The 15,598-nt window shown below is 53.8% G+C and overlaps 4 protein-coding genes across 4 annotated transcripts; 2 read left to right on the forward strand and 2 right to left on the reverse strand.

Moving 5' to 3' along the window:
- Positions 1–4,536: 4,536 nt before the first annotated feature.
- GUITHDRAFT_79938 (hypothetical protein) lies at positions 4,537–5,957 on the reverse strand (the record flags this gene model as incomplete). Its single annotated transcript, XM_005822181.1, has 9 exons — positions 4,537–4,593; positions 4,635–4,749; positions 4,800–4,864; positions 4,909–4,993; positions 5,038–5,097; positions 5,144–5,231; positions 5,291–5,383; positions 5,432–5,690; positions 5,739–5,957. Coding segments are annotated over 9 exons (1,041 nt in total), but the record flags the coding sequence as incomplete, so codon positions are not given.
- A 3,303-nt stretch (positions 5,958–9,260) lies between these two features.
- On the forward strand, positions 9,261–9,924 carry GUITHDRAFT_155528 (hypothetical protein). The gene is made up of 4 exons (XM_005822182.1): positions 9,261–9,317; positions 9,362–9,493; positions 9,542–9,602; positions 9,718–9,924. The coding sequence occupies exons 2-4, from the start codon at positions 9,459–9,461 to the stop codon at positions 9,865–9,867; spliced, it is 246 nt and encodes an 81-aa protein (XP_005822239.1). The 5' UTR covers positions 9,261–9,317; positions 9,362–9,458; the 3' UTR covers positions 9,868–9,924.
- A 52-nt stretch (positions 9,925–9,976) lies between these two features.
- On the reverse strand, positions 9,977–10,948 carry GUITHDRAFT_118499 (hypothetical protein; the record flags this gene model as incomplete). The annotated part of the gene is made up of 1 exon (XM_005822183.1): positions 9,977–10,948. The coding sequence occupies one exon, from the start codon at positions 10,946–10,948 to the stop codon at positions 9,977–9,979; it is 972 nt and encodes a 323-aa protein (XP_005822240.1).
- A 1,205-nt stretch (positions 10,949–12,153) lies between these two features.
- Positions 12,154–13,953, forward strand: GUITHDRAFT_146574 (hypothetical protein; the record flags this gene model as incomplete). The annotated part of the gene is made up of 9 exons (XM_005822184.1): positions 12,154–12,282; positions 12,330–12,461; positions 12,515–12,694; positions 12,747–12,875; positions 12,923–13,099; positions 13,152–13,256; positions 13,279–13,365; positions 13,557–13,688; positions 13,741–13,953. 9 exons carry the CDS (start codon positions 12,154–12,156, stop codon positions 13,951–13,953), a joined length of 1,284 nt encoding a protein of 427 aa, XP_005822241.1.
- Between the last annotated feature and the right edge of the window lie 1,645 nt (positions 13,954–15,598).

Here is a 15,598-nt window from a genome sequence, read left to right on the forward strand (position 1 = left end):
CGCGAAGCCGCGCAGACCGTACCGACCAGCAGGCTTATGGTCAAGCAATCAAGCAACAAGCAGCAGGAGCATGCAGGAGGAATAAAATCCCTTAGACGCGATACCCGGAGGCAGCCGACTGACCACTGTCAGTCGAGACGTCCGCTGCCGCCACAAAGCGGGCGGCCGCGGACGGAGAAAGGGCAGCCGCCGACAAGGAGCCGGCGTTGCCCGGGGGTCCGCCTGGGGCAGCGGACGGAGGGAGGCTGGACACAGGAACACGGTACCGCTCGAGGTAGTCCTCCTCGCTAGCCTCCGAGTCAGCGGTAGCCGAGTCAGTGGTAGCCGCCCGTGACGGCGGCGACGCCGCGGCAATGCCCAAGGACCGGCGTGACCCGACCGATGCCGGGGAGGAAGCAGGCGAGCTCGGACCAGCAGCAAGCACCCCAGTGGTGTCGAGCTCTCCGGAGGCACCCGACGTCACAGTGAGGGACGGAGACGCCTCGCCAGCTCCGCGCCGATCGTCGGGGCCACTCGAAGGGTGTCCCCCATCGGAGTCGGAGACCTCCGGCGAAGACTCCTCGGGCGACTCGACAAAGTCCGAGGAGGAGCTGTCCTCTGGCTCGAGAAGTGCTTGCGCCCGCAAGGGCGTCATGCGCCTCGCACCAGACAAGAGCGCTTCCAGCGTCAGCTGCATGGTGAGGCGCTGATAGGTGGCGGCGCGTTTGCGAGCCAAGACCTCAGCAGCAGGTCCGTCATCAGGCACGAAGTGCCGACCAAACGCCGCATCCTCAAGAGGCATTGAGCGCTGAGCAATGGCAGAAGGTAAAAAGTGCCTCATGCAAACGTGACAAAGCAGGATCAAGCTGAACCGGCAGGCACACAGTCCACAGCGAGAAGCGGCACAATCACACACAAAACACAAGCCCGAAAAGAACCAGCACTGCTGGCACCCAGACGCGGCAGCGCCAGCCCAAGCGCGAAGCCGCGCAGACAAGCAGCCTAAGCGCTGAGCAACGATGTCCGCCAGATACCAGATGAAGCGGAGGGTGTCAGGATGCAGGGTACCGTCGAGATGGCAAGAGGGATGAACGCTCGAGGAGGAGTAGTCATGGCATATGCAGCGCGATGTTTGCGAATCTTCTCAGACGCTGCAACATAGGCTAGGTCACATAGGATTTACTGGCAGAAGGTAAAAAGTGCCTCAAGCAAAACAAAGCAGGAACAAGCTGAACCGGCAGGCACACAGTCCACAGCGAGAAGCTGCACAATCACACACAAAACACAAGCCCGAAAAGAACCAGCACTGCTGGCACCCAGACGCGGCAGCGCCAGCCCAAGCGCGAAGCCGCGCAGACAAGCAGCCTAAGGGTCAAGCAATCAAGCAACAAGCAGCAGGAGCAAGCAGGAGGAAGAAAATCCCTTAGACGCGATACCCGGAGGCAGCCGACTGACCACTGTCAGTCGAGACGTCCGCTGCCGCCACAAAGCGGGCGGCCGCGGACGGAGAAAGGGCAGCCGCCGACAAGGAGCCGGCGTTGCCCGGGGGTCCGCCTGGGGCAGCGGACGGAGGGAGGCTGGACACAGGAACACGGTACCGCTCGAGGTAGTCCTCCTCGCTAGGTAGTGGATTTACTGGCAGAAGGTAAAAAGTGCCTCAAGCAAAACAAAGCAGGAACAAGCTAAACCTCCAGGGCACACAGCGCACAGCGAGAAGCTGCACAATCACACACAAAACACAAGCCCGAAAAGAACCAGCACTGCTGGCACCCAGACGCGGCAGCGCCAGCCCAAGCGCGAAGCCGCGCAGACAAGCAGCCGAAGGGTCAGGCAAACAAGCAACGGTTGAAGCAGCATGGAGGGCGTCGAGGTTGACCTCCCAACTTGGTCAGGTCGGCAGAGCTACCAATGTAAGGGTGGACCAACGTCACAAAAAGGAAGCGGGGATAGCTCTTGTGGTCTCACCACTCGGAAGTTTAGCTTGTTCCTGCTTTGTTCTGCTTGCATAGGATTTACTGGCAGAAGGTAAAAAGTGCCTCATGCTTGAGGCACTTTTTACCTTCTGCCAGTAAATCCATTGACTGTCAGTCGAGACGTCCGCTGCCGCCACAAAGCGGGCGGCCGCGGACGGAGAAAGGTAATGGAAAGGGCAGCCGCCGACAAGGAGCCGGCGTTGCCCGGGGGTCCGCCTGGGGCAGCGGACGGAGGGAGGCTGGACACGGGAACACGGTACCGCTCGAGGTAGTCCTCCTCGTTCCTGCTTTGTTTTGCTTGAGGCACTTTTTCCCTTCTGCCAGTAAATCCATTTCCTCGCTAGCCTCCGAGTCAGCGGGGCAGTCAGCGGTAGCCGAGTCAGCGGTAGCCGCCCGTGACGGCGGCGACGCCGCGGCAATGCCCAAGGACCGGCGTGACCCGACCGATGCCGGGGAGGAAGCAGGCGAGCTCGGACCAGCAGCTGAATATCCCCCTTCTTTTTGCGGCCATGAGGATGGGAGGGTACCTGCCGTCGAGACCGAGGATCCCCGACTGTATCGATGACGCTCTGAAGACCAGCTTCGTTCAGCATTGACCAGCTTGGAGGATCGGCGTTTGTAGGTCTGGAGATGATGTGCAGCAACGGAGGGGTCGAGCTCGCGCTGACATCCATCACATTCCGTCGGACACTGGCAGATCGGCATGCCATGGAGATAGCAGTCGAGCATCTGAGCATAGCGGTGCGGGAAGGCCTTGAGGGGTAGTAGCTCGAGACTCGCATCGGAGAGTGGCTCAGGTCCCGCTCAGGAAAATGAGCGAAGATGGTAGACTGCAAGACCCTATCCTGCGACTTGACGATGGACCTGCTGCAGAGAGACAATGGATTTACTGGCAGAAGGGAAAAAGTGCCTCAAGCAAAACAAGCAGGAACAAGCTAAACCTCCAGGCACACAGCACACAGCGAGAAGCTGCACAATGCAGAGGTCGTGAACTCGTCCCCTCCTCGTCCCTTCCCCCCCGGTCCTCCTCACTGGGGGGACTGGATGCGTCACCAGGAACAAGCAAGAATTTACACGCACAGAACACACAGCGAAATAAAAGCTGACAGGCCGCAATAACCAAAGTCAGGGACACGACTGATCTCGTGACGCTCGAGGTTTTTATGCTCATTTCTTCATCACGTGTCGATTTACAACTGATGGTAACGCCCTTGATGGAGCTATGGAGAACAGAGGATGAGAACAGCTAAGGAGAGCAGCTACGTCTTCTTCTTCCGTGCTTCGCGTTCTCTCTTTCGAAGTACCTGGGAGCTTGTCACTCTCCTCCTTCGCTCCTCTTCTCCTTGCCTTGTTCTTCATCGTATCGCCAGCATGGCCTCCTCGGCGCATCTTCTGCTCGCTTCCACTTTGAAATCTGCGGCCAGTCAGAACGATACCAGGAATCAGTAGCAGGTGACGGGTTGTCGGCTCCTTGAGTGGGCTTGAAGATCTTCTTTTCCCGAACTTTCTTGACCTAAAAGGGGCAAGGTGAGTCCTCCATCTGCCCCTCTTCTCTCCTCCTACTCTTCTTCCGTTCCGCCTCCCCCCTGCTCCTCTTTCTTTCACACACCTTGCCCTCATCGTAGGCTTCATCCCATGAGTCCCTCCATCGCTTCGATCCTCGCAGCTCTTTCGTCCGTAGCAGCTGCTGCTGTTCGTCTGCGAGCTCTTTTACTTCCTGCACGCGAGCAGTGAGCGCGGCAAGAGACGCGGACGAGTCGACTCACTCCTCCCCAGTTGTCCACATGCACCTGATACTGCCCACCTCTCACTCCCATGACTTCCTTTAGACCCTCCGTACTCCACGTTGCCCCTCGCTGCGCGACGGAGCCATTGAGGGTCAGCAGAAGAGGAGGCCGGGAGCTTGACGAGCTCTCTCTCGCGTCCTCACTTAGAGAGTCGTCAGGCTCGTCGCTCTGTGAGCTCGTAGCTTCTCGATCGCTGCTGCTGCTGCGCCAGCCCCTCCCCTCGGCTGCCTCTTTCTGGCCCGATAACGTAACAGACACTGCAGCCAGGATCTCCGGTTCCTCGAGATGAGCGACCGAAGGCTTACTCGAGGTCCCAGCATCCTCGCCATGCTGCTTGCAAGCAAGCTCGTCAAGGTCTGCCGGGAGGAGTCTCTACTGTCGTCAGATGAAGTTTCTTCACCCGCATCTTCGGAGCCTTCGGAATCAGAAGGCGCGAAAGATGCATCCTCCTCCGAGTCTTCATCCTCCGAGTCCTCATCGTCCTTCTCTTCGCGCGTCTTAGCAGAAGAGCTTTCCTCGTCATCCGAGGACTCTATGTCGCTCATGCCATTTGAGTTCATCACCTGCTGGACTTGATCTTGAGCTCGAGAGCTCTCCTGCACGCCATTCTTCATCTCGTCATTTTTCAGTCCGGGGGACAGCCGCATCTTCTCGAGAAAGCTCGGAGAGATGCTGATGGGAGGCAGCTGAGCCTTCAGCAGGGGACTCGCGCCAGCCTTGGGGGTGAGCGCGGGGCTTGTGATGCTTGCTGCATTCAACTTGAGAATGGGTTGATGACACGCCACCTTACCGTCAGGTTGCTGCACGTAGAAGAGCATGTACGCCTGCTGCCGCGCGACTGCGCTGTAGGAGACCTGAATGGGCGATGAGAAGCCGCGGAGAGAGTGAAACTGACCTGACGGACGCTATCGTCGTCCATCTCGTACCATACTCCGTTGGAGTTCTTCACAAAGGCATAGTAGTGGCCACTCTTCATCGAGTGTCCGCTATGCACGACCACGCCGTAAAGGCTTGAGATGACAAGTCAAAGTCATGGCAACAGGAGGAGCGAGGGACTCACTTGTAACGACTGCCAGCCTTCTCTCCTTCACTCATGTAAGGATCGAGCTGCAGCGTCTGCTCGAACTGAACGACAAGTCACCAAACAGACTCAGACGCTTCCCTTCTACCATGACGTGCTTGCTCAACTTACAGCTGTTGCCGCTCCAAGATGTTTCAAACCTCTTGAGATGAAGTTGAAGGACGAGTGGAGCTCTGTTGAATGTGAGGGAGATATCATCGCGACCGCTCACACCTACCTGTGAACTGAAAACCTCTTTGTTGCTCGTGTCTTGCAGCCACAGTGAGAGCACTTGTACCTGGTCAAGACTCTTAGCGACCGCTGCTCCAACCGCCATTCCTCACTTGTTGTTTCCGTCTAGAATTTCTGGTTTTGTGAAAAGTCGGAGAGCATCTGTGATATTGTCTGCCTTCTTGATTTCAAGAGAAAGATCTGCAGTGAGCATCCGATCATATCAGAGAAAGCAAGTCTCTTGGCTTCAAGCTCCTCACCAAGAAAGGCATCATAAGTGTTGGAATTGTACCGACAGGTCTCGCAGCGGACTTGACTCCTCAGATGGCCCCCGAAGATTCCATGCACCAGCCCTTCAAGCCCATCACCGTCTCGCAAGCAGCGCCTCATCTCTCACCCACCTGTCTGTGCCGCACGAGAATACGGAGACTCGGTGAATCGGCAGGCTGCGAGGTCGGCGAGGTGCATGGCTTCCATCAAGAGCCTCGTGAACTCATGAGCATCTTCCTGCCGCCCCAACCGCAAACGAGCTCCAATCTTGCGAAAGGAGTTGACGATGTTGCTTGGCTTCAGCACTCCCTGCGTGCAGCGAGAGGAGGTGATGATGTGTCTCTCAACCTCTTTCAGCGCGTCGAACTTCCCCTGACCGTCTCTGGTGATCTGAGAGGAAAAGGTCAAGAGGCGAGGCACTGGCAGTTAGCTTTTCACCCTCTTAGAGTGCTCTTGTGCTTTGCAGAGGTTTGCAAGGGGAGGAGTGTATGTCAGACACTGCAGCACCGCGTTGCAGAAGCAAGTGTTGCCCACATTCAACAAGCCAGGCCCGATCTTATTCACATGCTTCCAGTTCAGGACGCGAAGCAGTCGGATCTTGGGGTACAGGTGATGTTCGGGCTCTTCGAACTGATCGCCTTCAAGCTTCCGAGGCATTTTAATCGCCTTACTGTGGTTGGCCACTGAGGGCTGATTCAACGACGAGTCCAACACGATCGAATTTTCTTGCCGTTTGGCTGGAATGAAATTTATCTTGCGGTGCAAGTATTGTCTTTTTCCTCGCAAATCATCATCAATGTCTTTAGAGCCTTTCTCGTGCTTCTTTTTGTGCAAGTTTTTTTTGACAAATACTGTAGGAATTCCCATTCTGTTTCCCAGTTAGCGATCGTAACAGAAGTAACGAACACCTCCTACATTCGTTCAGAGAATCTAGTCCCGATCACGTGTGCACATACATCGTCACTGCGGAAAAACAAGTCAGTGCTGCGTCACAAATTTCTTCGATGATTCAGAGTAGCACATAGAGGAAAGTACCTTGACAGACACTACTGCACGTCGACATGTCAAAGAGCTGGGGGTCAAAAGTACTGCTGCAACAAGGTTCATCTTTAAAGACTTGGAGGAGATCAGAAAATTCGGTCAGGCGCTTCCTATCATCTCTCCTCACTTTCCCCCTCACAACCGTCAGGGAGTCGTTTGATCCTCCTTCCCTTCCTTTCTGTATTCTTCCCTTCTATTCTTTTCTGTTCTGTCCTTTATATCCTCTCCTCTCCTCTCCTCTCCTCTCCTCTCTTGAGCTCCTCTGGTTTCTTCGTCTGGTCCCATCACTTCTTTCTCATCTTCTAACCTGCTGTTATCTCTTCTTGCCTTCTCTCCCATTCCCTTGTCCCTGACCTCTCCTGCCCTCTGCGGTCTTCTCTTCGCCTCCCCTCTCCTCTGTTCTCCCTTCCTCTCCTCCCCTCCATCTCTACTTTCTCTTTCGCAGGGAATCCGCACATGCATCTTCTGCGGTCTATCACCCCTACCCTGTTTCCACACTCTTCACCCCCTCAATCATTTCCATAACCCCACCCTCGTTGAATCATACTGCATGAAATCATGTTAAATTGACCCCTTCTTTTGTCACCCCACCACCATTATTCGAACATTTACCACCCCCTACCCATTCCGAGATGTACGACCAAAAGAGTCTGATGGAACAAAGACTCGCCCGGCCCCGGCGGCCCCTCAGTCAAGTTACTCCGAGTCAGTGATTGAGTCGCTTGCCAGACCAATCCGTCACCCGGGCCCGCGGCCCGGTCCGAGGCCGCTAGTGTCGGAGCCTTCAAGGCCCTGGCTTAAGTCAGTACTATATCCCGCCGCTTGTGAGCGTTTGCAAGTCCGATCGGAGAACGAGGCCGAGAGACCATCAGGCTGGCCCCAGCGTCGGAGGCTGCCGTTTCGCCCGGCCCGTGCCAAGAAGTTCGCCGAGCGATCCGCCAGCCACCGTGGCACCCGGCAGAGAGAGAAGCCGTCAGGCTCCGGGCTCGTAACTTTAGTAAACTCGGAAAGCGCAACGCCCGGGTCACCGGTGACGCCCGGCCGCGGCACTCCAAATATTGAATCTCGGCTGAGAGAACCGCCAGTACCGGTGCATGCGAGTGAAAAAGTACCGGTGATTTCGAGCACTGAGTACCGGTGATTTAGAGCTCAGAGGGACCGGTGAACTACAAAGACATGCAGTGGAGGTGGTGAACATGAGGCTTGATGGTAGAGCTTGTTCGGCTGAATCTTGCTCGTGATGATCGCTCAAAAGTTCCTCCTCCTCTTGTACCTCCTCCTCCTCCTCCTTCCTCGCGTTCACTCCTCTCTTGGTCTCTCCGGCGGTCAATCGTCAGTTTCTTTCTGCGTCACAGACAAGTCAACCTCCCAGGTCAGCCGAATCTTGCTTGATGCGTTTGATGCGCTTGCAGTTGTTTTACCTCACAGACCTCACGTCTCCCCTCCTCGGCCAGACTCTATCAGAGGAACAATTCTCGCAGGGAAAGCTCATTCTAGGAGGAGGAGTCCTTCCCGACTTCAAGCTTCAGTTACTCAGTGCCGACAACAAATATGTCGTGGAAGACAACATCAATTGGAGTTTCGTCGCCCATAGACGGCAGATTGAGTACTTCAACACCATAGATCGCATGACAAGGGATGCAGCGCTTGCATCTTCTTCCTACTTGTCTGTTGTACCCATCGGGCTGGCAGGGGCGTCGAACCAAGATCCGAGGCAGCAAACCTCGTTGCCTGACGCGCAGAGGAGCATGAAGCCAACACGAGACAACGAGCCCCAGGCCTTCGCTCCTCGCGTGCCACGATTGTGGCCAACCATCGCCGACGCTATCCGCAAGTCTTCCAAGATGAGAGATGAGGGAGGTGGTGGAGAGGAGCGAGTGACAATCAGCAGCATCTCACGCTTTGTGGTTTCTCTGCTCCGGTATAAAGTGCGAGTGATGGAAGAAGAGACGCACTACATGAGCAGTGTCAACTTGCAGGAGATGCGGCGCAAGTCACAGGATGCTCATCCTGACTTGAGGGAAGGACAACTGCGAGCGGACCTTCCGCATTCCTACGTCAGTGAGATTCACTACGGTCACCGCCTTCTGGTTTCAGCCAACGTGTCGCTTGCTATCAACCCGAGCGATCCTCCTCTAGAGTCAAGTCACATCGCTCACAACCTCATGCGCGTCGTTGCCAAGGAGCTCAGCGCCTCCACCTTCGATCTCCTCTACCCGCAGGCGAAGATCTTCGCGCGATTCCGATGGGATCCTGACCTTCCTCCTCCGAGAGAAGCCATCAACAAGATGCTTGCCATGAAGGCTCGTGAAATTCCTCCCTCCCTCCCTCCTCCCCTCCCCTCCCCTCCCCTCCCCTCCCCTCCCCTCCCTCCCTCTCCCTCCCTCTCCCTCGCTTCCACTCCTTGTCTCGCCCTGCATGCTTTGTTTGTGATCTTCTCCTCTTTTCAGCTTCATCGATACGGTGATACCCCAGTAGGGTTCACGGGCTTTAACCATTCGGCTATGGTCTGTCCTCACGGCAGCTTCCGTCGGTGGGTCCTGTCGCACGATGTTTGCTTCATGTGTGAGTTGAGGGGCAGGTCTAGGCATCTTCTTACCTCGAGGCTCGAGTCATGCCCACTCTCCGACGAGTGGCCCTCCTCCTCTAATGCACACTTGTCTTGGGTGATGCGAGGAGGAGGAGCCTCGATGCTCCTAGAGAGGATCGACGACTGGCGGATGGCGATGACAGAATCTCCTTCTACCGTCAGGCAGAGTGTGCCATTGGCGCTTAAGGTTAGAGGAGGAAGGACTCTTGATATTGATGATCCTTGAGGAAGGAGAGAGAGGAAGGAAATTGGCAGCAGACAGCTGAAGTCAGATGATACCAGGCAAGAAGATCGCTGACGAGCAAAGACGTGAATTTCATGAATGATCAGCTCAAGCGGATCAATGTCTCCAGCCTCTATGAGAAAACAGAGGACGTGAAGATCAAGTAAGAGGATGGCATTGGAGGAGGCGGGTACTCATGTGCTCCAGGACGGTTCTTCGTAATCTTCAGGATCGACTGCGAGAGAGAACTTCACTCAGCTACTCTGCCACTACTTGCATGCAATCTTCTCTCCTTCCCCTTCCGATGCTGCTGGTGATCGGCGATCTCCTCGTCTTTCTGTGAGCTTTTCTCCTTTTCTTTCACGAATCCTTATGACTCTTCACCAGCTCCCTCTCCGTGCTTATTATCTTTTGCGCATGGATCTATTTTCTCACAGGATACTTCTTGGTACATCTCTTACTTCATTCATCCCTTTCAAGGGTCCACGTGCTTTCCTTCTCGTACTGATCTTCTCATCATTGAGTCTTGATCTTCTGCCTCTTCCCTCACTTGTCTGCGACAGGCTCGTCTATCCGACTACATTCGGCTTCCTCAGTTCATTTCGGCAAGTCTGATGTCTCGGCCGGCCTTTCTGACACGATATCAGGTTCGGCCAGTGAGCCTGCGCCTCTACCTTGTCTCTCTCTCCCCCTCCGACCCACACACCCTCTAGTATTCGCTCCTCTTCTCCATGTCCCTCGTTTGTTTACAATGAACGTAAGGAGGAGCCCAAGTCTGAAAGCGACCCACTCAAATCTTTCTCGCCATTGTCCTCCCATCGTCTAGAGGAAAAGCTGCCCCTCCAGCACCACTGTGGCATGGCCCCTGATCCGGACCTTTTTGCTTGCCCACTCGACCACCAAGTCCAGGTCTCCTCCTCTCGGCGAGCACTGCCGCGCTCTCAGTTGCGTCCGCTGGAGCTTCTCGGCGAAGTAAGGAGCGAGAACTGAATGAGCAGCCCCTGTCACCGCGTCCTCTGCGATGCCATTCCATGGCGCGAAGTAGCGAGAGACGAAGTCATAGGGATCACCAGTGCCGAGCAAGCAGATCATGACGCCACGGACCTCGAGGTCAGGCAAAAGAGCTTCTTGATTGACGGCAAGCAAAGAGGAGGAGGAGGGTACCAAAAGATTCTCCAGGTCATCCCTTGAGAATCTCGCGGAGTCCATCTCGATCAGAAGCTTCTTCGCCCTTGCTGAAATCGATACATCTCTCACTTTGCTCAAACTTTCGGTGGATCCGAGACAGACAGCTGCGATCTCCTCGACGCATACCTGCGCTCCTGCTCCTTGCGGTACCTTCGAGGGCTCGTTGCAAGGAAGCACAAGCTCAATCTGACCATCATCACAAATTTCGGCTGTCAACTCGCCACTCAACGTGTTGAAGGAGAAGCTCTTGCTCGCATTCCCTGCCCGTGTCAATGCGGCTACTGCAGCCATCGTTGCATGACCGCAGAGATCGACTTCTCGGGTAGGGGTGAACCATCGCAAGCAGAAGCGATCAGCTGATTCGAATGATTCGTCGAGGTTTGCGGGAGAGAGGAAGGCGGTTTCCGATAGTGCCATCTCCCCTGCTATGGCCTTCATAACTCCTGCGCTGATGCTCCACGTTCGCCCATCCTCCTGCTCCTTGTGGATGGGAGGAGGGAGGAAGCATACGGCAGCAGGGTTTCCACCGAAGGCGCTGCGAGTGAAGGCATCGACTTGGAAGAGTCTGAGACCAGAGGGACGAGGATGACCGGAGGCTGAAGCCATGGAGCTGCAAGCCCTCCGCTCACAAGCCGCCAGCGCCAGGGCAGCCCCGCGACCCCAACCTTGCCATCGAGGAGACGCTGGCGCCTTGTTTTTCCAGCCATCTCCCTCCTCTCCGTGTCATCGCACATGAGAGCAGATACTCCCCTCATACCGCACAGACCCAGCGCCCTCATACAGCCCTCATTCTAGCCCTCATACCGCACAGACCCGGCGCTACCACTGCCCTCATACAGCCTCCTTCTAGCCCTCATACCGCACAGACATATGATTCGCCGGGCCCTCATACAGCCCACAGCTGACTCGCTGACTTGACCCAGGACTTGACCGTTATATGCGAGTCCACCCCCACCCCCTACTATCCCACACTAACCCACCCCCAGGTAACTCCGGCGTACAACTCCCTGACTCTGTGTGCAGTGCCACCCTACAGTGCCAACCCCACCCCACTAGGCTATGCTCGCACTGCCCCTCTAGGGGTCTAGTCAGGCACTCAGCTCGTCCCGGCGGCCTCACTACCCCACCCCACCCTCTCTAGGGTGCACAGGCGCTTTTACACACCCCCTTTACTAGTAAAGGGCAGACAGCACCCCTACTAGACCCTAAGACCAGTTCCTATGACCGTGCTTAGCACCTCTCTATAAATTTCCTAGGAACGGGGGATCAATGCTGACCGTTACCTGTAGGGGAATATGTTGTCGCAAAGGACCGGTACCTTGGGATGCAGGTTTGATACTACGGTAATGGGGAGACAGGGGTGGGGTCCGACCATAGTGGGGGAACTTCTCGCACGGGAGTGGGTGGGGTGGGGTGAGATAAAAAGTTGATTGGAACTAGCAGGGTACGTATGGAGGGAGGGGTAGTGGAGAGGGGTGGGGACCACTGCTCGTACTGCTCGGGATATTAGGGGGTGGGGGTAAAGGGGAAGGATGGACGGGGGTAGGGGTGGGTAAAGCCCAAACGTGATGGGGGCGGAATGTGGTCGAATTCTCCGAAACATGCAAGAAGGAAGAACGAGAGGGAAAGAGAGGAAGAAGACGGAGATGAAGAAGACTTGAGGCCCAATGAGAATAGCCTCTGATGAGTAGTCCTTCAGAGGTAGATCAAAAGATTTGAGCATCTGTTTTCAAAATCAAGTATTGAGAATAAGAGATGACAGTTTGAAGGCTGTCGAACAATAGATTGACTTCATTACCGAAGGAATCAGGATGGTCGAAGTGATGAATTACAACTTGTACAACTCCTTCGATGGACGCATGAGCTATGGCCTGTACAACTCGATGGATGGCCAGATGCTTCCCCAGGATTACGCTGCTTCGGAGCAAAGTATCTATGAGGTTAGCATGATACCTTTGGTTGACGAGCTCTGACTTTTTGAACTCAGACGAGGAACATGCGAACGGTAGGAATCAGAAGGTATGCGATGAATGCTGCAAGCGATCAGAGGTGTGGGATCGGCATCAAGTTTACCAAGACGGACTACGGTCCTTACATGATCACAGCTCTGGTCCCGTCTGTAAGTGAACCAGCCGAAAAGACATAGCCGAGGGTCTGACCTGTGCATGTCAGGGAGCGGCGGAACAGAGCATGGTTCTCCGCGTCGGGGATTTGATTCATGAGGTTGACGGTCAGAGCGTTTACAACATCTCACCCGAGGATGTCTCGTGGTTCATCACGGGGATTCCCGGGAGCGTCGTGAATCTTACCATATCCGATAGCCCTTTCGCGCACATGCCATCGCCATCCAAAGTCTGTCGTCTTGTTACCTTTTCGCCGTGTCGGTTCTGACTTCTGTTGGCAGAACTATGGCTTCCCTGTCAAAGTATTGGCTTTTCTGCGAAACAACGGGACTGGCAACACTGGCATTGGTCTCACTTTTGCCAAGGCAAGCTCATTCGGCCCCTGCGTTGTCGCGTCGCTTTCTCCTGGGGTAGTTTTGACTATAGCAGATCTGTTCCAATGACTTGTATCCTCTAGGGAAACGCCGCGTTGAGCGGGATGATTCAAGTTGGGGACCTGATCCATGAGGTCGGATACGTCAACGTCTACTCCATGTCGCCAATGGAAGTCATCAGAGCCTTGATGGGCAAGCCTGGATCGCCTGTCTTTCTGCTCACCTCCCAGGGATCCATGAGTTACCTTCCTCAACACACGGTGAGCAGCTCTTGTACACCTGCTCGCATATGCGTTGATATCAGTCATACAGGGCCCAGTGCTGTTCTCTTTGAACCGCGACGCGAATGGGAGGCTTGGATTTCAGTTTATGAAGACAGCAACTGGAGCCTTCGAAGTTGTGAGAGTAATCCCCAATGTGAGCTCAGTTTCTCTTGCAGCAGAATCCTAACAATAATCAGAGCCCTGCAGCCAATGCTGGATTCATTGAAGGCGACCTCATCCACGCTATCAACCATCTCAGGCAAGTGACGAACGACCCATGTGGTTGACTGACCACTTTATTCTTTACAGCATCTATGATAAAGACGCTGAAGCTCTTTCGAGAATGCTACTTGGAGAGCCTTTCTCTACTATTTGCATCTCTAAGGAGACTCCAGCGTTGTTGACTCGGGTATCTGTTTTTAATCTCAAATCCCATGGCTGATTGTCTTTGAAGAAATACAACTTCCCAGTGCGTATGGCGATCATCAAGCGAGGCCCCAATGTTGGGCCGCGAGTCGGGCTGGGTCTGCAATTCCTCAAGACGACAGGAGTTGGCCCTATCGTTGTTCACTCTCTGCTCCCCGAGGTGCCGTAGCTGCTGCTGCTGCGCTTGTCAACGGCTGACGTGTGATGTTCAGGGAAGTGCGGCAAGCAGCGGGCAGTTGCAGGTCGGGGATATCATTCACGAGATTGACAAGCACAACGTCTACCGGATGAGCATCGAGCAAGTTGCCAACCTCATCCTGGGCACCCCTGGCACATACGTGCGGCTCATTGTGTCTCAAAACTTGCAGCAGAACGGAACCTCCGTGACCTCCCGTGTGTCCTCCCCCGTCGTTGACAGAATTTGATCTTTGAAAAATGACATAATTCGACAGAGACAATTCTTCAATAAAACATTCTAAGGCGACAACATGGACATGAAATATTCTCACTCTCACCTCTGAGTGGTTGTGTTTGTTATAACCGTCGTGTTCCTAGTAGCACTTTCTCTATTTGACCATAGGTTGCTGTATGGTTGCCAATGATGCTGCTGTCCTAGGTTGCCGTGGTCGTATCGCATCAAGTTCATTCCTTTTTTTCTGCATCCATGTACCAACGCTCATGGCTTATTACTTATCTTGACTTCTTCCTGTTCAGATCTGCTCTGCTTTTTCCTTCCTTTTTTGAAAGATACTGTTTCCAGTAGCGAGCCTTCTGTTTGCCTTAAGATGATGTTATATGTATGATGTTATATGTCCTGCCTTGTGTTCTTGAAGATGATGTTACATGTCCTGCCTTGTGTTCTTGAAGATGATGTTATATGTCCTGCCTTGTGTTCTTGAAGATGATGTTATATGTCCTGCCTTGTGTTCTTGAAGATGATGTTATATGTCCTGCCTTGTGCTCTTGAAGATGATGTTATATGTCCTGCCTTGTGTTCTTGAAGATGATGTTATATGTCCTGCCTTGTGTTCTTGAAGATGATGTTACATGTCCTGCCTTGTGTTCTTGAAGATGATGTTATATGTCCTGCCTTGTGTTCTTGAAGATGATGTTATATGTCCTGCCTTGTGTTCTTGAAGATGATGTTATATGTCCTGCCTTGTGCTCTTGAAGATGATGTTACATGTCCTGCCTTGTGTTCTTGAAGATGATGTTACATGTCCTGCCTTGTGTTCTTGAAGATGATGTTATATGTCCTGCCTTGTGTTCTTGAAGATGATGTTATATGTCCTGCCTTGTGTTCTTGAAGATGATGTTATATGTCCTGCCTTGTGTTCTTGAAGATGATGTTATATGTCCTGCCTTGTGTTCTTGAAGATGATGTTATATGTCCTGCCTTGTGTTCTTGAAGATGATGTTATATGTCCTGCCTTGTGCTCTTGAAGATGATGTTATATGTCCTGCCTTGTGCTCTTGAAGATGATGTTATATGTCCTGCCTTGTGTTCTTTTCTTGTTTTCTCCTGCTCTCGGCGCTGGTCACCTGCACCGAGTTTTGATACAGTGGAAAATGGAAGTTGACAGAAAAGCAATAAAATGTCAATAAAAGCAGGGGATATGACCATAAAAAACGGATACGACCCTTTCAGCAATAGCGTACGCGACATAAAACTTCTTCTGACACATGTGAATTCAATAACTCTTACGTTGACAAGAGGGTGGGGGGCGACGCCGGTAAAGCCAACGAGAAAGAGAGAAAGAGACCAAGAGAGAAAGAGAGAGAGACAGAGAGAGAGAGAGAGAGAGAGAGAGAGAGAGAGAGAGAGAGAGAGAGAGAGAGAGAGAGAGAGAGAGAGAGAGAGAGAGAGAGAGAGAGAGAGAGAGAGAGAGAGAGAGAGAGAGAGAGAGAGAGAGAGAGAGAGAGAGAGAGAGAGAGAGAGAGAGAGAGAGAGAGAGAGAGAGAGAGAGGACGTGCTGGGAAGATGGGAGGAAGAGAAAGGGAGGGAAGGGGAAGGGGACGAGGGAGAAAGAGGAAGAGGTCGTGAAGGTGAAGGGGAAGGGCAGCAAGACC

The sequence above is a fragment of the Guillardia theta genome (genome assembly GCF_000315625.1).
Source record: "Guillardia theta CCMP2712 unplaced genomic scaffold GUITHscaffold_129, whole genome shotgun sequence".
NCBI lineage: Eukaryota > Cryptophyceae > Pyrenomonadales > Geminigeraceae > Guillardia > Guillardia theta.